This window comes from Myxocyprinus asiaticus, chromosome 45 (genome assembly GCF_019703515.2).
Source record: "Myxocyprinus asiaticus isolate MX2 ecotype Aquarium Trade chromosome 45, UBuf_Myxa_2, whole genome shotgun sequence".
Taxonomy (NCBI): domain Eukaryota; kingdom Metazoa; phylum Chordata; class Actinopteri; order Cypriniformes; family Catostomidae; genus Myxocyprinus; species Myxocyprinus asiaticus.
This window is the reverse complement of record NC_059388.1, coordinates 2,410,661-2,433,441: the sequence shown is the minus strand read 5'-3', so window position 1 is coordinate 2,433,441 and position 22,781 is coordinate 2,410,661. Positions and strand designations below refer to the sequence as shown.

The 22,781-nt window shown below is 38.0% G+C and overlaps 1 protein-coding gene across 2 annotated transcripts in view; it reads left to right on the top strand.

Moving 5' to 3' along the window:
• Nucleotides 1-894: 894 nt before the first annotated feature.
• large1 (LARGE xylosyl- and glucuronyltransferase 1) overlaps nt 895-22,781 on the top strand; it is a 163,857-nt gene continuing 141,970 nt past the window's right edge. The window contains exons 1-2 of one of the 2 annotated variants that reach the window (XM_051688702.1): nt 895-1,385; nt 16,363-16,535. In XM_051688702.1, the coding sequence (XP_051544662.1) occupies nt 16,430-16,535 (106 nt within the window). In that variant the 5' untranslated portion in view covers nt 895-1,385; nt 16,363-16,429. Of the gene's footprint in view, nt 1,386-16,358; nt 16,536-22,781 lie in introns of both variants that reach the window. The other variant, XM_051688701.1, reaches the window with a different exon arrangement.

Here is a 22,781-nt window from a genome sequence, read left to right as displayed (position 1 = left end):
ACATATATACTAAATATTAATAGGCCTACTGTATGTTGCAATATGTCAGTGTGTCACACTGATAGTCGTTCATACTGAAGGTCTACAATCCAGATATTTGTAAACAGTCTAGAACAGGAGAATAAATGTGTGATATACTGCCGCACAGTGGTGCACACGGACCTCTGCAGGGGCAGAACGACAGAAAACAAGGGCACTTTAAAAATAATTAATACCCTTAAATAAATAACTTGCTACGTCTTACTCTGAAAGTCTTAAATGATCTTTAATCTAAAAAGTTTTTTTTTTAATTAAATTTTTTTGATTATTTATTAAAGTATCTTTAACAAATATTTGTAAACCATTTTGTGATTGGTAATTGCTTGCTTTATTATCCTGTAAATTCTGTCAACTCTCTTTCTGTTATTCTAATGTATATCTTCTAAGTGTATTATAAAAGCATACACAGTGATGTTTCATTAATAACTGAAAACTGTTGTACCGACCTAAGCTTTTTCACTTTTAATTTAACTAATATATAAACAAAATATTAAAACTATTAAAAATATTCAAAATTACCTCAAAGTCTGTCAGTTTTAAACTATTTCATTTTTGTAATAATGTAACTGTACATACAGTTCAGTTCAGTACAATACAATACAGTATACATTACAGAAGAGTAGTCTACAGAGATACCAAGTTAACTATCAGGTGTATGATCTTAAATCTAAATTTTATACAGTAAACTGCAATACTGTGCAGTAAGCAGTAAGCAAAATGTCCTTATTATATTTCGCACCTATAGGAGCCTCAAGGCAAACTCAGCAGAATCCAGTCCAGGTCTTTGTGAAAACACTATTGCATAGACAGGATAGTGGATGTGGATTTGGGCTGTGATTGGAGAAGAGGAGTGGAGGAGCTGGGAAAGACACAGGGAGGGTTGTGCAGTTTAAAGGCCGAAGTGTCGATTATACGCATAGACATAACAAAAGCGATCGAACAAACGGCGCGTTTGGTGGTCTGTGACGTTTTAATGCGCATCTAACAAAGGAGAAGGCGATATTTACAGCAGATCGTTTTTCAACAGAACCGATGTGTAGAATCAAGCATGCGGCATTTTCACGCGCTGTTCGTAGGATGTGAAATCAACACAAACGCAAGACACGATCGTCCTGAGATACTTGAAAATACCTGCGATATCTGCTCACACTTGTTCTGACTGTATTACTGAAGAGGATTGACAGTAAATGCGTTATTTCTTGTGTGTGCCAGAAGAGTGACTCATACACGTCTTCCACTAGTTTACCATTTCATCGGCTGTTTGTCATGTAGCTACTGCGGATTTACTGACAAAGAAGGAATCGTCTTGTTTGAGTCCAGTTCATTCAGTAATTTCAACACCACAGGTGAGACAGCATGCAGTGTAACATGTAACAGTTCACCATGGTAACCATAGTTTCCGGCACATCACCTTAGTTACCGCAATTGCTACTATGAAATCATAATAAAGCAATACATCTTCACACAGTGTGAAATGTTTCACAAGCTTTCTGTCATTTTGTTTCATTATTTGTTGTAATGCAGAAAAAACTGCACAATACCAAGTTACCGGAGGAGCCTCCTTTTTAAAGACATATCTCTTATTTACTCATAGTATTCATTGTTTGATCATTTCCTGTATTTTACTGACATTATATAAACTGTGGTAATTAGGCTTGTATATATGGTAACTGTAGTTGCCACGGTAATTTATTGTTCTCTTTAGTGAATATAAAGGCCTTCATAACTAGGCCTAATCAAAGTACCAAAGTGTGTGTGTGTGTGTGTGTGTGTGAAACACTAATGTGCTTTCATGAATAAAACCGTCTTTGGTGCTAGTTTTAAAGAGAGAGTTCACCCAAAATGATCTTATCATTTACTCACCCTCATGCCATCACAGATGTGTATGACTTTCTTTCACAAGCACAAACAAATACTTTGAGAAGAATATATCAGCTCTGTTGGTCCTTACAATGGAAATGAATGGTGACCAGACCTTATGAGCTCCAAAAATCACATAAAGGCAGCATAAAAGTAATCCATATGACTCATAATTGGTTTATTCAATATTTTCAGATGGGATATTATAGGTGTGGGTGAGAAACAGATCAATATTTAAGTTATTTTTATTTTTATTTTTTATTATAAATCTCTACTTTCTTTTACATTTTTAAAGTGTAAGTGGAGATTTATGTAATTATGTCCCGGTTTCAACTGGTAGGTACACTGATTTTTTTCTTCGTAACTTCTATTGAACCCAGAATATTCCTTTAAGCTCAATCGACAGCATTTGCAGCATAATATTGATTGCTACAAAAATGTATTTCAATTCATCTCTCATTTTCTTTAACATGAGCAAGAATCTGGGTTACAGTGAGACACTTACAATGGAAGTGAATGGGGTCAATCTGTAAACGTTAAAATACTTGTTTTAAAGTATAGCCACAAGACATAAACAATAGCTGCTTTTCCACTATCAGGCAGTGTGAGCCAGGGCTATCAACTGGCCAGATGGGGCCAATAGCTACGGACCTCGGCCGCAAAACTGAAATCGATCTTCGTTCCCACTCTCGGGCCAATAGCCTCGCAGCTTTGCCCTAAAACCTGCCCTTTATACGCCACCCTGGTGCCAATGTCACACAGCCCACCCATTTCACAAGCAAGAGGAAAGCTCAAGCTGAGGTATCATGTTATCTAAAATATCGAGTTTATATCTTTGTAAACAATAGCTAGCTAGCAAGATAATTTAGCTTTGACAATTCATCGACTGTAACTGCCATGGTGTCCCGAGTGGTCTTTTCACTAACAGATGTACCAGCACATCATCCATGATATTGAACCATGGAAAGCTCTTTTTTTGGGACCACTTTGTCTGTTGTGCGTTTTAACGGATTTGTACAGTGCCCGCAGTTTTTAGATTTTTCCTGAACCTGTACCGTTGTGCGCTGGATAAATAACCTGGCAAGTTTGGCGAAACCCTATCTTTGACATTGACCCCGCCTCAATCCCCAGTTGGCCTTCTTTGTCCCAAGTGTAATTGGCGGGCCATTGGCCCTGAGAATGCCCCCAGGAGGTACGATGAAGCCCCAGAAGTGATAGTGAAATTGCATGTGGCCTTGGCACGCACTAGCCCACCCTCATTTGGCCCGACAGTGGAAACGCGGCTAATATGTGTGTTAACATGATTTTAGTGCGATAAAATCACTTAGGCCTTGTTCAGCAAGAAATCTGCCACTAAAAATCCGATTTTTTGCATATCCAGATTGTATGCAGATGAGTTTTTGATAGTCTGGACAGAAAAAACAACATGAAATCAGATTTTTCCGAATCTGATTCAAACCACATCGTGAGGTGGTTTCAGATGCGATTGAAATCAGATTTTTTTCAGATGCGTCTCAGTCCGGACAGAGCTCAGTCTGGCTGCTCAAATCGGATTTCAAATGGTCTTTTGCGTCACTCTTAATGCCACAAACAACGATGACGTCAAAAATTGGTGACTGCAGCACGGAACATCACAATATTTACCAGTCTCCTCCGTCGCTGAGTTTTTCTTGTGCGATGGAGGAGTTCTGCACCGCGAACTTATGGCGCTTATTTGGAGAGCGAGATGATGCACCTCCATTTTCCCGAATCTGTTTTGAAAGCATCGTCACGTGGGTACGCCTACGTCATTGCCAAAGCAACCCATGCAGATAGGTTGGTTATGACTGAATGCGCAAATCTGATTTGATCACTTGCAATTAATAGTGCGGACAGTCTGCCTGAAAAGATATCTGATTTGAGAACAAATCCAATTTGCCTGCAGTCAGAACATAGCCTTACTAACCTTTTCTTTTCTGACAACTTCGTTGCCATGACGACGTAATGCCGTAAACCCTAAAAAACTAAAAACAAGTTACACAGGTTTTAAAGAAAAATGAATGCAAGTGCTTTTATAAAATTATATATTTCACATTTCTGCCTTTTAAACCCTCCAAAAATTTGACCCATTCACTTCTATTGTAAGTGCCTCACTCTAAAACAAATTTTTGCTTTAAAAAAAAAAAAAAAAAAAAAGGAGGGAGAAGTCAAAATTTATTTTTGTGGTAATCAACAATACGCCACAAATGCTGTCAATTGAGCTTAACTTGTATTGAACCTGGAATATTCCTTTACAGAGATACTTCACCCAAAAATGCAAATTAGATATATACACAGATGTGTATGACTTTCTTTCTTCTGCAGAACACAGATGGAGATTTTTAGAAAAATATCATTGGTTTTAGGTTTATTGGTCCTTACAATGTAAGTGAATGGTGATCAGACCTTTGTAGCTCCAAAAATCACATAGAGTAAAAAAGTACTTCAATTTTGATCTATTTCTCACCCACACCTATTATATCGCTTCTGAAGATATAGATTTAACCACTGGAGTCTTATGGATTATTTCTGTATACTTTATGTGATGTTTTTGGAGCTACAAAGGTCTGATCACCTTTCACTTGCATTGTATGGACAAACAGAGTGTAGAATTTCTTCTGAAGTTTGTGTTCTGCTGAAGAAAGAAATTCATACACATCTGGGATGGCATGAGGGTGAGTAAATGATGAGAGAATTTTCATTTTTGGTTGAACTATGCCTTTAAATATCCTCATTGTCCTTCTCGCTATTGACTAGGTGCACAAGTTGGCGCCTGTGAGCTTTTGCCACACAAGTGTATGCATGCTTTCTTCTGGTCGTATAAGCATTCATTGAAACTGAGTGAGATCACATGGTGTGATTGTGGTGGAAGTGGTCTTTATTGTTGCTGTGAGAAGAGACATCCAATTGAGACTGGTTAGAGACTTGGCAGAAACCAGTATGAGCGTGTTTACAAGTAAAGTAAGAGATTAGAGATAACATCCTCTTTACATTGTTGCGTGCCTCTGCCAGCAGTGAGGAGCTGACCAACGGTATGAAGTAAACAGTGTTAAAACTGTGAATAACATTTTACAATAAGGTTCAATACGTGAACATTAGTTAATGCAATAGCTAATGTGAAATAACATCTAACTATACTTTTACAGCATTAATGAATCTTGATTAATGTTCATTTTTCCATGTATACATTAACATGATAAGGCAATATACACCGATCAGCCACAACAATAAAACCACCTGCCTAATATTGTGTAGGTCCCCCTTGAGCCACCAAAACAGCACCAACCCGCATCTCAGAATAGCATGATGATATTCTTCTCACTACAATTGTACAGAGCGGTTATCTGAGTTACCAGACTGTTCGAACCAGTCTAGCCATTCTCTGTTGACCTCTCTCATCAACAAGGTGTTTCGTTATTGTTTTTTACCTTCATAGTCATAGATTTAACTGCATACTTTATATTCAACCTGTTGAGAGAAATTTGTTGTGTTATGCATTTGACTGGCTTGTAATGTTTTGCATTGAGAGCTGTTCCTGAATGTTTCCTGTACAGTGTGTGTGGGGATGCCCCGTAAGGGTGAGACTGTGGGAAAAAGGGTTTTGCCTCTTTTTCAAGTGTGGTTTTCCAAACAGTTAAAGAGTGCACGGTGTGGCTGTGGCCGAAAACAGCCTTAAATAAACGCTGATTGTGAGATCGGCCTCATGTGTCTACCTTGAGATGCCGCAATACATTTTAAATCCCTTTTCTGTAAACACCTCATCCAAAATGCAATTTTCAGTGGTCTCTGGACTCACTAAACCAAAAATCAAACATGGCGTCTTATGCAATTATCCCATTGTCTGGTATCGTTTGCAGAGAAGCAGTTTAATTGAGTTGAGTTTGGATCATTGGACCGGGCAATATTGCATTTATGGAGAGAACTCCAAAAATTAACACATGCTATCCTTGGTTAGTGTAGTGATTATCCTGACGACCACCAGAGGTCACCACATTGTTTCCCTGTCTTTAGTTGGTTTATGGGTTTTGTAGTTCTTTTTCATTGTCTTTGTTCATTGGTGCTTGTGTGCATTAGTGTCAGGTGTCCCTCTTTTCATCATTAGTTCTCTGTATATTTAGTTCCTGTGTTCCCCAGTATTCATTGCCAGTTGTTTTCCTTTCAGGCTGTAGTGTGTGGATTTCGGTTTCTTTTGTTTCGTGTTTCCAGTGTTTTTTTTTTTGGAATTCTTTATTAAAACTGCTGCGTTTAGATCCTGTACTCTTGACTCATCCGTCTGCACGTCAATACAGAACAACTGACCATCGCTATGGATCTAGCAGCTTTGCAACTACTGTCTCTCAAACAGGGAGACTTAACCATTGAGCAGTATACTGAGGGTGGGTTGCACCAACAAGGGTTCATCTTAAATTTAGATTAACTCAAGGTTTATCTGATAAATTTTACAGTAAATCTGAATTCTTCAATCCTGTTTCTCCAATACTTTAAACTCTTATTTAAATCTCAGTTAGGGATTAACTTTAAATTTGCAGCTTCGGTGGATTAAATAAAAAAACGGACCTACAATTAAACATTAATGACTAGGTAAACGAACAGTGGATGTGCAGTCAGTCCTCTGAGAGACGTTTATCATATTTATGTTTATTATGGTCCGAAATGTTGGGCTTTTGGCCGCAATATGTGCTTTCAAATTTGGTGTGCGAGTGCGGTGGCCCGTCTCGATTACCCGCTTCCCCATCCTTTACATGCAGAGACACTGGACAGGGACGGGTCTCATGAGGAGAAGCGAGAGTAATAAAGGGTAATTTTGGCATTTAATGAGAACGGTTACAAGCGACAGGTGATCTTTATTGCTCCCCTCCTCTCTTATACTCATTTCAGTCGGCAGCCTGGGCTGTTCATTTCTGGCCACAATAGTGCCGTTGACGAGGGGAGGCAGTCAAGCCATCCTTTTTTCTTAAATTAAGATTATGCCATATTTTAAAGCTTGTGACACTGTACACACTGCTGCAACATTTGCTTAACCTCCTTGATCGGCCCTGTGTACTAACGATCTACAGCTGTGAAATTCAGAATCCATCATGGCGGACAAAATGTATCGCAGGTGACCATTTTAATCACGGGTTAAAAGTTTAATATCTGATTTGTTAAACCGTATTTAAAATTAAGTGGTGCAACACAACTCAAATTAAAAAAAAAAAAACTTGGATCAACAAACCCTGGATTAGCTCTAAACTGTGCTTAATTTAATTCTTATTGGTGCAACACACCCTGAGTGTTCCTGCAGTCTCACCCAGGATTTTAATTGGGGAGATATTTGTTTCAAGAACATCTACCGTTTTGGACTCGGTGAGCCAGTTAAGTCCTGCCTGCCTAGAGGCAAGTGTGAACTCTCTTTAGTAGAATTTATTAGTTATGCTTTGAGGCTCATGTTCTCCCCTTACACTGTGGGGTATGGCGGGAACCCCATGCCACTGCCAGCGCCCACGCCAGCCACGGTCCATGAGCTGAAGCCTCGACCGTTCCAGAGCCAGCGTCCTTGGCCACGGAGACCATTCACTCAGCAGTGCTCCTGGCCATCCGGAGGAGGAGGAGGAGGAGGAGAAGGCTCCGAGCATTACCGCCAGATTGTCCCTACGAAGTGGGAACTGCACCATCTTTCGGGAGTAACCGTCTTGAAAATCCGGCATTGGTTGTGTTTGTACTGCTAAATAATTAAAATAAATTTAAACCACTGATTCTTCAATTCGTCTGCCTTTTGGAAGTCCAAACAAAGAGGTTTTGCTTTTGCAGTGAAGAAAACAGCAACTTCTCGACATGGTGACAACACTAACCCAACTCATCCTGGCCTCGGATATAACTACGTTTGTTTGAGGGCGGGCCAAAGTAGCCCTTAGGCAGGCATCATGCAAATGTGTTACATAGTGATGTAGATACTTTACTGAAGAAATGGCTGGACTACAATCCAGCCTTTTCTTGTAGTTCTTTAGCAGTGTTATCTGTAGGAGGGAATAACTTCCTTTTGCGTGGACTTTGTGCTTTGTAACTTTGCAGACCTTTTACATGCACAAACAGCTATATTACACACTAAAGGAAAGGTAAAATCCCAAAAAGCATAATAGGGCCTATTTAATGACTTCAGCCTAAGTGTATGTAAACTTCTGACTTCAACTGTGTATTTTTTTATATATATAATATTTGTCATTTAATTTTACACTGGTGGCCACAATGAATAGTCAGGACATTAATAATGTGAAAAATTACAATTTGAATTTTTTTTTTCTTCAGAACTTCTTAAACTACTTCAGAGAGTTCTCATCAAAAAATCCTCCATGTGCAGCAATAACAGCTTTGCAGATCTTTGTTATTCTAGCTGTCAGTTTGTCCAGATACTCAGGTGACATTTCACCCCACACTTCCTGTAGCACTTGCCATAGATGTGGCTGTCTTGTCGGGCACTTCTCGCGCACCTTACAGTCTAGATGATCCCACAAAAGCTCAATGGGGTTAAGATCCATAACACTCTTTTCCAATTATCTGTTGTCCAATGTCTGTTTCTTTGCCCACTCTTATGTATGAAATGTATGAAATCTTCAGTTTTTTGGCAATTTCAAGCATTGTATAGCCTTCATTCCTCAAAACAATGATTGACTGATGAGTTTCTAGAGAAAGCTGTTTCTTTTTTGCCATTTTTGACCTAATATTGACCTTAAGACATGTCAGCCTATTGTATACTGTGGCAACTCAAAAACAAACACAAAGACAATGTTAAGTTTCATTTAACGAACCAAATAGCTTTCAGCTGTGTTTGATATAATGGCAAGTGATTTTCTAGTAATAAATTAGCAATTTAGCATGATTACTCAAGGATAAGGTGTTGGGGTGATGGCTGCTTGAAATGGGGCCTGTCTAGATTTGATCAAAAATGACTTTTTACTTTAGTAATGTGATCAGTTGAATGCCACTTCGGTGAATTAAACTATTAATTTCCTTCCGAAACAGCAAAACCTGTACATTATTCCAAACTTTTGGCTGCCAGTGTATATTTAGTTTTCATCATTTTAATCACATTGTAGCTTTTAAAAAATGTAAAAATTTTACATTCTATCAATTTATATGTACGGAAATTGCATTTATAATAATAAGACAAGCTGTTGTCACCATTTGAAATTTCATACACATTTTTAACAAAAATATTCACATGGTTGGAACTATTGGGCCTCATGTATTCAGATAGAAGACAATGGCAGGCCTAACACAGTCGTAAAAACCTAACTCAAGCCCCCACATTCCAAGTCGTAAATTATACCAATAAAAATCGCGCCAAAATCAAACAAAGGGAGTCCAAAAAAGACTACAAATCCCATGAAGCCTTGCTCACTAAAGGATCAAACTCTCAACTCCTATTGGATGAGGCACACAACAGAACGTCCCTCAAACCATGACATCATCAGGAGTTGAAATACCTCTGAAATACTTCCGGGATTTGTTTCCAGCAACTTTGTTCACCGAGCATAGACGTAGTTTATCGCTGCTCTCAGGTGCAACCTCGTGGCACAAGGAAGTAACGTCCGACTTGAAACTGTGGCCATACAATCTCCATCTCGCCGGACGAGTTGAGATTACTCTGTGTTCAACCGAACACTCTAACGGATCCAAAGGAGACCGCCGAGCAATCTGCATCTTCATCCGTTTGCCTACAGAAGTGAAGAGATTAAAGATTTCTCTTCCATCTTCAATCAAGTCGACATTTCTGAGTTCTCCGCCAGCCCGCCGAGAATCAACAGCCGTTCTCCGCCATTTCCCGCCGACAGAGCGAGGAAACGGCCTCCTGTCATCACCCGAGCCTCAAGGAACCGGGTCAGAGTTAAAGGACGGAGGAAAACACATTCTACCTGTGTCCTCATGCGATTCAAGTAAGAGGTTTACGTCTGGGCAGAGATAGAATATTATAGTGTGTTATTCTTGTGTTTCAAGGTTTTTGCTTGTAGAGTTTACGGAACGCCATGTCCGCTCATTATTAATACTCAGGGTATTAATTATCACAAATTTGTTTTGCTGTATTGTGGTCCAACCAAATTGGATTGTTGTGCATTTTCGCCATCGCAGGTGAGACAGCAACTGAGTTCATCCATTAAAGAGTCAAATAACGCAGGGTTTTTACGAGCCGTACACCGCATCTCTGAGTGATAAACTAACAGCTGCTTTCTCTCCCACTGTCGCGAAATCGGCTTTAGGGCCGTCACTTTATTCTCTCTCTCTCTCTCTCTCTCTCTCTCGTACTAACCACACACACACATACACGCACACCTTATGTGTTATAGGATTATTTTTATTTCCATATCTAATCATATCACTGTTTAGTTTGTAGTTGTAAATCGGAAGTTTATTGACACATTGTATTAATTATTAATTGATATTACTGCATAAATAAACTGTTATTTTACAAAGAGAAGTGTTTTGGTTTGTTTTGCACACACGTGTGTCATGCTGACGGGATGTCAGTGCTCGGATTCAAACCTTCATTCATTGTTTTTTTTCCCGAAAATCGATATTCTTCGGATGTCGATTTTCCTAAGAAAATAATCTAATATTGAGACTGTTTTACTATTTGGTTATTAGTCCCTGATTCCAGGGTGGTGCCCCGTCAATGTGAATCCTTATTAATATTCTATTGATTTTTGATAATTGATAATTATCTTTGATGATTGTTGAATTTGAATAATCATTAAGCTAGTGTTAATTTTAATGAACGTTTCATCGATGTTAACAGTTAACGATTATCTCTGATAATTGTTGATTTAAAGGATTAAAAAAAAAAAAGCTAACATTGATTCTCATCAATGTTCTATTGATTTTAATAATTAATAATTGTCTTTGATAATTATTAATTATTGCTAATAACCAAACTTGCTCCTAAACGTAGCACACTACATTTACTGGAGTCCCATATGAGGTTTTAATGAGTTAGATCCAATTAATTAATTTAAATATTAATTAATAACTAAATAAATAATTATTAACTATTTCTGATAGTAACACTGATCTAAACAACCAGTAAAGCCCTACAGAACCCAATAATGAAAATAGAATTCCACATAACATTTAAGCTAATGCTACTATATGAAAAGTATTATAGATGCTGCAAGAGCCTTTTTGTTTAATTCTTCAATATTTACAGTGTTGTTGAATTTAAAAATGTCAATGTATGACTGCCCCTTTAAATATTTATATATTTACTAGAGCTGGCAGAATTAACACGTTAACTCATGTGATTAATTTAAAATGTTTAACGTGTTATTTTTTTTAATCGATGTTAACACATTTACCGTCAATACAACATAAACCAGCATACACTTGTTGGAAGGACGGAACATTTGTAATATGTCTGCAGTGGTGGAAAAAGTACACAATTTCCATACTTAAGAAAAATACAGATACCACACAAATGTATTACTAAAGTAAAAGTCATCCATTAAAATACTTATGTATTTTTAAAACCAGGTGCTTTTTACTTTTACTTAAATATGAAAAAGTAAAAGTTCTATAAATTCAGATCTGTTCATCTTATAAAATGTGACCCATTCATTTAGTTATTTTTAAAGCCATATAATTGAGTCTCATAAAGGTGATATTGGATACAATAAATATTAAGTTTTATAATTAATATTTTCTCTTTGATTTTCAAATGCTTTGTTTTTTTGTGCTGAAATTATGTTCTTGTGCTGTCCCTATTCAAATAAATACATTACAAATAAATAGTTCAGTATACAGTAAGTAAAGCTGGGTTGCAGGTGGATAAGTATTGGGCATTTTATTCAGAAAATAAGCTATAGTTCATAAAAATGAAGAATAATATCAATATTTTTATTATGTATAAAATTATTTTGTATAGCCCGGGAAAACATGGATGGTTGTGTCGAAATGAGCGCTCTTTACAGCACACACAGACAAACACACGCATGTGAGAGTTTCAAAGCAGCTGACAAACACCGCACGGTTACCAAATGGCAATACTCTGTGCTACCGGTACTGTAGAAAGAACCAAAAGCATGCGACACCATGATTTTGCTTTATTCACGAATGATGAGATGAATGGAAAACTGGGTATAAAACACCTACTGGTGTTCCACAGCATATTAGAAGAGTCCTCCATTGTTTCTGTGTTCCTTGTATTCTGTGGCTTAAATGTGTATATACATTGATGAATACATTTAGACCACCAGGTTTGTACACAGCTAGAGTAAATTACATCTTGTCTGTGCATTTTGAATTGTGTTCAAAGTTTAGTCTCTGGTGTAGTTCAGGGCACATTTCTGGTCTGTCACTGACTGCATGCATGTATGCGCTGAGTGTTTATTGACCTTATGCACCAGAGGGCCTTGTCCCAAATGGCACCCTAAGCCCTTGCGGTCCTCCAAGTTCAGACTTTGTTGACGTAAGTGAGTACAGACCAAATGTGTTTTGCCAGGTCCAATTTACCTCCACGGGTGTTGGAAAAAACTAGCATTTAGAGTGACCGCAAAAAAACCTTACAAGCATATTCACGTAGTAAAGGGGTGCTGTAGTTTCACACCATCAACTCTTGGGGAAAAATACTTCTGCTCCCACACATCATCCATCTTGATCGGCTTTTCTCACTAGCTTCAAGTGCTTCCATTTTCACAAATTATGAAACACAACTTTTTTTAATCCAGTTAATGAGTAACGAGAGGGTCTGTATCAGAGTAAAAAGTATTTGTCTGGCTAAAAAAATTTAGCAAAGTTGCAACAAATTTAATGAAAAAGCTACTTACGTACAGTAACAAAAGTATTTGTACTTCATTACTTTATACCACTGTGTGTCTGCCCGGAATCATTACACATTGATGTACACTTCACAACGCACACACACCAGAGCCCTTCTACCAAGGGGAACCTACAAGCTTAGCATAAAATAGCCTAACGCGGCAGTCCCATAGACATTCTATGGGCGGTACTGTCAAAACACGCTAGTCATATGATAGAGCCACGGAGGATATCTCAGGAAATAAAAGAATCTCCACACACACTCAACAGTACTTCTGTATTAAAATGGGAAAAAGGACCTCCTAATGTTATTTGATTTACAAAACAAGCCCAGATGAGACTTGTTATAAAAATCAAGTATGTATGTAATGTAAGGTGCATTTTAATTACCACAGAAGCACGTCAAGTCTTAAAGGATTAGTTCACCTAAAAATGAAAATTTGTTGATAATTTGTTGAGTTTCTTTCTTCATCAAAACAGAATTTAAGACTTTTAGGATTTCATTTCAGGCCTCCATTTTTTGACTGTCCAAAATGTATATTTAGGGTGCATCAAATTAATCCACACGACTCCAGTCAACAAATAAAGTTCTTCTGAACCCAAACGATTGATAATTTTTATAAATGTTCGCTTCCGTACATCTCTGTGACGCATGCTTATGAGAGGGATGACGTAAGCTTGTTGGTAAGGTCATGCGTCACGTGGAGGAGGAGGCAGGAAGCGTTATTGTTTACAAGAGGAGCAGCAATGGTGGAAAACCATTATGTTCGGTAATACAGCTAGGACTAGGAGTGTTCTCACTGGCTGCCTTGCTAATTGTTTCCAGCGGTGGAATTGCTATGGTCCAATCATGGCAGCACAGGCTCTCTGCCTCTGTTGGCATTGTTTGGCATTTACTACATGTGCACCACCATGTCTTCATAGATCTCTGCCTCCCTGAGACTTGTGATTGCGCCGCTGCTGCAGCCTCCTCCATCTCCCTCAGTTCCTCTTCGGTGTATTCGGGCTCAAATAGGTAGGGTTGGGCGAAAAACTCCATCCCCTCTTGTCTTCTAAAATCAAAATCCTCCGACATCGTGTTTGAAATTGTTTTGGACTGTTTTGGTTTGTGAATGGCGCTTAGTCTGTGCAAGATTCTCTTGTAAACAATGATGCGCTTCCTGCCTCCTCCACGTGACGCGTGACCTTACCAACGAGCTTATGTCATTCCTCTCGAACAGCGAACATTTGTAGTTAAAAAGTATATAAGTATTGTTTTGTTTCTAAAAATAAACAATCGTTTGGGTTCAGAAGAACTTTATTTGTCGACTGGAGTCGTGTGGATTATTTTGATGCACCTAAATATGTACATTCACTTGCATTGTTTAAAGGAGGAGGCCTGAAATGAAATCCTAAAAATCTTAAATTCTGTTTTGATGAAGAAAGAAACTCAGATACATCTTGGATGGCCTGAGGGGTGAGTAAATTATCAGCAAATTTTCATTTTTGGGCGAACTATTCCTTTAAATATCACCAAAACACAGAATGAGACGTTTTTTGTCTGCAAGCACTCAGACAAAACGGTGCTGGCGATGATGCCCTGATGCGAATCATGAATGCGGCTTCACGTTTGCTGTAGTAAAGCAGATAGCCACAGTCTACCAGCAGATTGATATTGTGGAGGATTTGAGTTTAAGAGATTTAATGCCCATTGCAATGAAAATGTGGGGACTAGTTTTTAATTAGTCAGCCTCAGACTTTGTGAAATGTTTAATGTTACTTGAATTGGTGCTGTTTTAGTGCATTTCTATTTTAACACTGTGGAAGGCATTATAATAAAGCATTATATTGTTAAATTTTTGTTTTGTTTTCTTTGCTAAGATGGAAATAAATGCATTTTGACAGGAAAAGTGTATATATAGTGTCAAATTTCAGCACTTTCAGAATCTGTGTGTGACAAAACAATTCAGCACTAATTTTTACAGATTTATTACACTTACTACATTATTACATTTTGTAACATGTTTGATTATATGCATAATTTCAATGATTTACAAGTGTTTACATTGAGTTTACATTTAAATGTATAACAAACGCTAAAATGGTACTGTCTCTTTAAGAGTAGCAACAGTTCCACATAAGTGTTTACAGTTGAATGAGAGAATCATACATTAAAGGTGCATTGCATACATACAGACCATCTACACTACCAACTTCTTATGAAAGTTATGTCTTTGTTTATATCACTGGTGCTTGACTGAGAATGGACTGTATAATAGGACGGAGACGGTGCCGGAGAAGAACCTACATTGACCTGATTAGCACCTTGCGCTGCGATTTTGCCAAACCCACTTGCGCCTAGCCTTAGCGCACACTTGCACGAAAATACCAACACTTTGTGGCCATGCCCATTGACATTGTGCTGCGCTTAACGCTTGCGTGCTTAAAAGAGGGCCCAGTGACACAAAATAGAGATTAAAACATAAATTTTATGAAAAACAGGGTGATGCATGTGTTCCTCAGTTCTCTCTCCCTCCTCTTTCGCACATTGAGTATAGCAGTGTTTAAAGCATGTAGTTTCATTCAAAGAGCACTGGTACCTTTACTTGTCTCCTTCAACCTTCTGTCATTTGTGGTTCAAGCTTTGGTAATATGTCTGCTACAGACCTCCGCTTGTGGAGAAACAGTAAAATGCTTTTGGAGTGTTCAGCTTGGGCTGAATTAAAGCTTTGAAAACTGTTCTTCCACTGAATTTTGATCCATCAGAATATTTCTTCTCCTGTCTCTGAAAATATTCATACTTAAAAATCTTCTTTCAAACACTTAGTTTCGGGAACTAGGCAACTATGGCACATTGCGTTTAGCACATTGTCTGAGTTAGGTTATTTTTATGAGGACTCAGGTGTGAACCCTTAAAGAGTAGGTATTTTCATTGGCAGTAGAGTATGGGCAAAATATTACCTTATTTTGTTATTTTGTATAAAGGAATCACACAGCTTCTATTTTAATTTTTTTTTTTTTGTTAATCATATTGCAGTTAAATTCACAATAACAATAATTGTCAGAATAATCACAATATAAATTTTTGTCCAAATCGTGCAGCCCAATGATGGTATCTGCACTTTTACTCAAGTACAGGATTAGTGTACTTTGTCCACCATTGCTCACAAACACTCGCTGTGTGTGTGATGCAGTTAGTTTTCCTAACAATACACACAACTGATTGCATGAGTGATGAATGAATTAAAGTTGAAGTGACTAATGCAGTAACACTCTGACGTAGTGAAAATCCGAATACAAGTAGTCAGAAAAGACGCATATTATGACCAGGTGAAAATGGTGATGTGTCTCACCTGTCCATTTGTAATCGGATCGCCCAAAACACATCTTTATACCATGTGTAAATAGGGCCATTGCATGAAATGTGTTTGGTTCTACACATACATTTGGTTGTTGCACAGAATGTCTTTACAAGAACAATGACAATAACAAGTAAATCTTGACATGTGTAATGTACAATATTTTAGAAAGCTCTTTTACAATAATATATCAATTTCATTATGACCACTAAAGAGCAATGATGTTTCCTCAGTATGCTCTTCTTGTAGATGTGTTTTTTTTGTTTTGTAGTTGATGTATCTATGCCATCTCTCACACATTTGTTGTATTTTTACAAGACAGTGCCATGCACCCCCCAGTCACCCAGCTGATGCCCACTCTCTGACCAGACGCCCTCTGGCTGCAGAGGATGCTAGGAATGTGTCGCGGGCGCAGGAAGTTCCTGGCTGCCTCCCTTGCCCTGGTCTTCATCCCGGCACTCACCTGGCTCTATTTGTCATCCGCAAACTTCACAGGTAAGATGACACTACAGTTATTTCAGTCATATTACACAGCTCTCTGAAATTCTTGATTTTGACTGGTGAATCACACCAACCCGTAATAAAGATGCACATGCCTATTCAATGTTGTAAGCTCCCGTTGGGTTGTTTCAGTGAACAACATTCAGTAGAACATTTAGTCCAAAAGTGTGCACATTTAGAGAAATTTAAATGGATTCTCGCTTGTTCACTCGTACACATATCTTTAGAAAGAATAGTCATCATGTCTATTTTCCAATAAAATATATGATCTGAAGCACTGAAGCACTCTTAAACTCTCATATGGCATGCATTACATGCATCCAGAATGGGAGAGGCTGCTTTTATGCTTTTATAATCCAAATATGGTCATAAAAGAGAAAGTTACTCATCAAGCGTACCTCAGAGACGACATGGCAGAGACTTCCACATACCATACCGTATTACGACATTATTCTTATAATCTCAATATAAAGCACAGAAATAGTGTTTTGACTAATGGAATGCGTAGTAACTAAATAAACAATTACGGGAATATATGGTATATTGAATAATATTTGGGATACACTGATCGATTGGCCACCAATCGTGAATGGATGATTTTCGTCCAAAATCTGTGATTTATGGCTGATTGTTTTTTTTTTAAATTGCAGCATAAACAAAATCTCTCACACACTGCTACTGAGCATTTGCTCAGCCCTCAAAGCATGACATTGCAGCCACTGGAGGTTGAGTTAGTGGCAATTCTAAGCATTTGCGAATTTACACATTCATATAAATTTCATATTCATATTCATTTGTTTAAAAAAAAAAATATAACATTACATGTTGAGTCTCACTCAGCAGGGGGCAGTAAGCACAACTCCACAGGAAACCAGTGGCATTTCCTCTGAGGAGGCAATGGAGGCAGTGCCTCCCCAAAAAATTTGGATGTGAAAAATTATCGACTACATTAAACAAATAAAATATTGCGAAATGCGAGTGTAAATAATGTGTATAGCAGTCACATTTCTAAAATAACATTGTCCAACAGTGACACCAGCGTATAAAGTTTCAGAGTGAGGCATCATCTCTCTTGCCTCCCTTCAACTCATTGTGATCTCATTGAGCTCCTAAAGTGTGCAATATAGGCAAAGTCGTGACAAAAGTTAATGTCTCTACTTTAATTTGATTGGTCAATATTCTGTCAGTCATTCGTCAATGCGATAATACCCAGTCCACCTGTCATGCTTTCAGCAGATCCACAGAACACCATGAACAGAACAAACTGGTGGAAGCGGGTGGACTAATTACAGAGTAAAAGATTTACAGACACGGATAACAACACTTCTGGTCATGTCAGAATCAAAATTAACTTGAAATTACTTGAAATAGAACAAGAAATCGTCTGTGAGTGAGCCGACTTTAGTGAGCATTTCTGTACATTTATAGGCGCACCTTCGTGTCATCATGACATCTGTGGTGCTAACTGCATATATTTGATCATACATATTCAAATTCCACGTTGATTTGGGAAAATAAATGTTACATATATGAACCATTTTTTGTAGTATTTTGAAATGTGTTGAAAGAGTATTTGTCTGTATATATCAGTAAAAAACATGCATAAATATAGAAATACAGTATGTTTTAGATATATTGTGATATCAGATTTCTGTATGAGATTTGCCTGAAAACTGTGTAAACATCAAATGGAACTGAAATAGAAATTTATTAGAGCTGTCAAAATTAACACGTTAACGCATGCGATTAATTAGTTTAACGTGTACATTTTTCTTAATCGCCATTAACGCATTTATCGCTAATAAGGCATAAACTAGCAAAACCACTGGTGGGACTAGGGCAGAACCTTTGTGATATGTCCGCCCAGAGTCATTACACTGACGCGCACACCACAACACACACAGCAGCAATGGGAAAGGACCTCTAAACCTGGCTCTAAAAGCTATTTGTATGTACAAAACAAGCCCAAATGGGACTTGTAAGGCACAATGTAATTGCCACAGAAGCGGGTCAAGTCTTAACTACCACGAAAAAGCAGAATAAAGGGGGTCACACGACGGACGCGTCTGGTGGACGACATGACGCATTCTAAAATTCAAAACAATTGTTTTCTATTAATGTACGCACACCGCCACCGGATATGACTCCTGAGTCTGCTCAAATTTCAGTTGCGCTACAGAGAGCAACTCCCATAGTTTTCCATTAAATTGGACCCAAATCATTATCAAAGGACATAGATTATACTCCATCCCTGGATGATAATTTGTGTATATATTTCTTTCACATATCCTACACAATGTGTTTTCAGTAACAAGTATGTATTTTGTGGTTTGACAGCTTGAATGAAGCCCATTTAATTCTACAGATAGAGAAATGACATAATTAACGTAGCTATTTCTTATTGTTCAGTTTAAGCAGTTACACCAGTTTCATACACTAACCTGAAAACTCATCAACGTCACTTTGTTCATTCTTGAATAAGTGAAAAACCTTGGTAACTTTTGTGTGTATTATCTGCCACCTGAACCACATCAACGTGCTGTATTTAATACCTGTGCCATGTCTATTGGGCTAGAATTGTTTCTTATTAACATACAAATGGAAAGAGATTTAAAAAGTTGCTTCACAAATAAATTGAATTTGATCCACAAATCTGTTACATTTGTGGATCGCAGCACACATTTGTGGATTCTGAAACATTTCTAGCTGCAAGATGTTCACACAAATCCATAGGTAGGTGGACTCCACCAACTGACTACATTTATATGAACCCCAGAAAGCTGGTTATTTCAAGAGAGCAGCATTATTGTCTACATGCACTGTATAAGCGGCATACTCTTTACTCCCATATACATGCTGCTTGGTCAGTAAGCAGCTTTCTCCAAAGCAACATAATTTCCCAGCTACACTTCCGAGGAAGATTTGCTATTTTATTCTCTGTTGCTTTGCTTTATTTCCAGATATTCCAGAGTTGTTGCTCTGTTTATTTTCTTAACTTTCCATCGCAACCTGCAGCAGAATTGCGCTGCAATAGTGGGGTTTCCCTCTTAAGTAAAACTCCAGGATTCCCACAATGAATGAGTGCGAACATGAGGGACCATCAATATTTTACATTGGTGTGTATAAATTGGTATAGTTTATACTATAGTGTATGAGCTTTTCCTACTGTACTCCGAGAAATGTTGAATTCTTTCTGCTGTGTTGACTTTTTGTTGGGCTCCATCCTATGACGTTTGTTATACGGTCTGTTCATGCACATGCGCACTCTTCAAACACCCATCAGAACGCCACTTATGTGTTTACATGGCCACATTAAGCCGCATTCTTTTTTTATTTTTTTTTTATTTGCTGGTTAAGCTGGTCTTTTTAGCAGGGTCAGACCATCCAAGCTCAACGTTAGGAAAGAGTGGCTGAAGTTTAACAATGCTCCTGATCATGTCAGTGTTGATTTTGATAACCAGTCACAAAATGAGGCAGCCCCCACCGATGAACGTTATATAGGGTTAAAGGTGCAGCATATGCTGTCTGGGTTTAAGTAAACAGTTAGATACATTTGGGAGCAACAGTGTGTCTCTCTGACTTTGTTGTTATTTCATGTCAGATGTGCACAAAAAATAGTTTTTGAAAAATAATGGAGGAAAAAGGTATATTTTGACTAGGAGTTGCATAGAGTAGTCAACTATAAATACAGTAGCTGACACCTGTCAGCCTGAAGTTGACTAATCTGTTACCATGTGATTTCTAAAACAGCATCTGTATAATGCAATATATGCAATTTGACCCTCTTATATAGCAGAAATACTAGTGCTATGCATAATCATTTACAGTATAAAGGCATCCACTTGTGCTAGCTAGTGATTCTCACATGATTAGCACAACTTTGCAACTTGGGACATCTGACCTGGTCGCTGTTTGCTCCTTTAAGATCATGATTTGGTGACAGTTATTGCCACCCGCATCCCTATTGTCACCCGCATGCTACAGTAGATCCCGGTTCAGACATCTTCAGTTCATCCTAGAGAGCATGAAAGGGGCTGTCTGTAACCATCTAAAAGTGGGGGATCACGACTAGCAGAATTTGACTCGACTAGTCAACTGTTAAAAATCAGTAGTCGTGCAACCCATAGTTATGACCCCTATATAGAAACATCCAAAGTCATTTGATTCAGCATCTTTATGCCATCACAAGCTGCTTTTGATGCAGTGGTTATAAGTTATTAAAATATAGAATAAATATAATTCATAGCAATCAATTCTTGTTGGATCTGCTTGGTTCTTCATGGATCTTCATAGATACATGGATCTTGATCTTCATACATTACTTCCATTTTCAAATTATAGGTTTATTTAAAAATACTAAAAACATATTTAAAAATACCATTTTGTAACATGCTTAAAGATTTAATTTTACAGGGCATATTACGATTTGAAATTGTGTTTTTTGTGATAAACATTTTTTATTGATTCAACTATTAAACAATGAAAAACAAAATACACAAACAGATTAAACATTTAACCCTCACAATTGCACCCCCTACCCCAGCCTGACCCCCAACAACACCCCAGTAGTCACACAACCATAGACACACAAACAAACAAATAAACAAAAAAAGCAAAAAAAAACAAATATTATATACAGTGGTGTGAAAAACTGTTTGCCCCTTCCTGATTTCTTAATTTTTTGCATGTTTGTCACACTTAAATGTTTCAGATCATCAAACAAGTTTAAATATTAGTCAAAGATAACACAAGTAAACACAAAATGCAGTTTTTAAATGCAGGTTGTTATTATGAAGGGATTGCCCCCTAAACCTAATGACTGGTTGGGCCACCCTTAGCAGCAACAACTGCAATCAAGCGTTTGCGATAACTTGCAATGAGTCTTTTACAGCGCTGTGGAAGAATTTTGGCCCACTCATCTTTGCAGAATTGTTGTAATTCAACCACATTGGAGGGTTTTCGAGCATGAACTGCCTTTTTAAGGTCATGCCACATCATCTCAATAGGATTCAATTCAGGACTTTGACTAGGCCACTCCAAAGTCTTCATTTTGTTTTTCTTCAGCCATTCAGAGGTGGACTTCCTGGTGTGTTTTGGATCATTGTCCTGCTGCAGAACCCAAGTTCGCTTCAGCTTGAGGTCACGAACAGATGGCCGGACATTCTCCTTCAGGATTTTTTGGTAGACAGCAGAATTCATGGTTCCATTTATCACAGCAAGTCTTCCAGGTCCTGAAGCAGCAAAACAGCCCCAGACCATCACACTACTACCACCATATTTTACTGTTGGTATGATGTTCTTTTTCTGAAATGCGGTGTACTTTTACGCCAGATGTAATGGGATACACACCTGCCAAAAAGTTCAACTTTTGTCTCGTCAGTCCACAGAGTATTTTCCCAAAAGTCTTGGGGATCATCAAGATGTTTTCTGGCAAAAATGAGATGAGCCTTAATGTTCTTTTTGCTCAGCAGTGGTTTTTGTCTTGGAACTCTGCCATGCAGGCCATTTTTGCCCAGTCTCTTTCTTATGGTGGAGTCATGAACACTGACCTTAACTGAGGCAAGTGAGGCCTGCAGTTCTTTGGATGTTGTTGTGGGGTCTTTTGTGACATCTTGGATGAGTCGTCGCTGCGCTCTTGGGGTAATTTTGGTCGGCCGGCCACTCCTGGGAAGGTTCACCACTGTTCCATGTTTTTGCCATTTGTGGATAATGGCTCTCACTGTGGTTCTCTAGAGTCCCAAAGCTTTAGAAATGGCTTTATAACCTTTTCCAGACTGATCGATCTCAATTACTTTCTCATTTGTTCCTGAATTTCTTTGGATCTCGGCATGATGTCTAGCTTTTGAAGATCTTTTGGTCTACTTCACTTTGTCAGGCAGGTCCTATTTAAGTGATTTCTTGATTGAGAACAGGTGTGGCAGTAATCAGGCCTGGGTGTGGCTAGAGAAATTGAACTCAGGTGTGATAAACCACAGTTAAGTTATGTTTTAACAGGTGGGGCAAACACTTTTTCACACAGTGCCATGTAGGTTTGGATTTTGTTTTCCCTTAATAATAACAACCTTCATTAAAAAACTGCATTTTGTGTTTACTTGTGTTATCTTTGACTAATATTTAAACTTGTTTGATGATCTGAAAAATTTAAGTGTGACAAATATGCAAAAAAATAAGAAATCAGGAAGGGGGTAAACACTTTTTCACACCACTGTATATATAATAAACACACACATCCACTACACC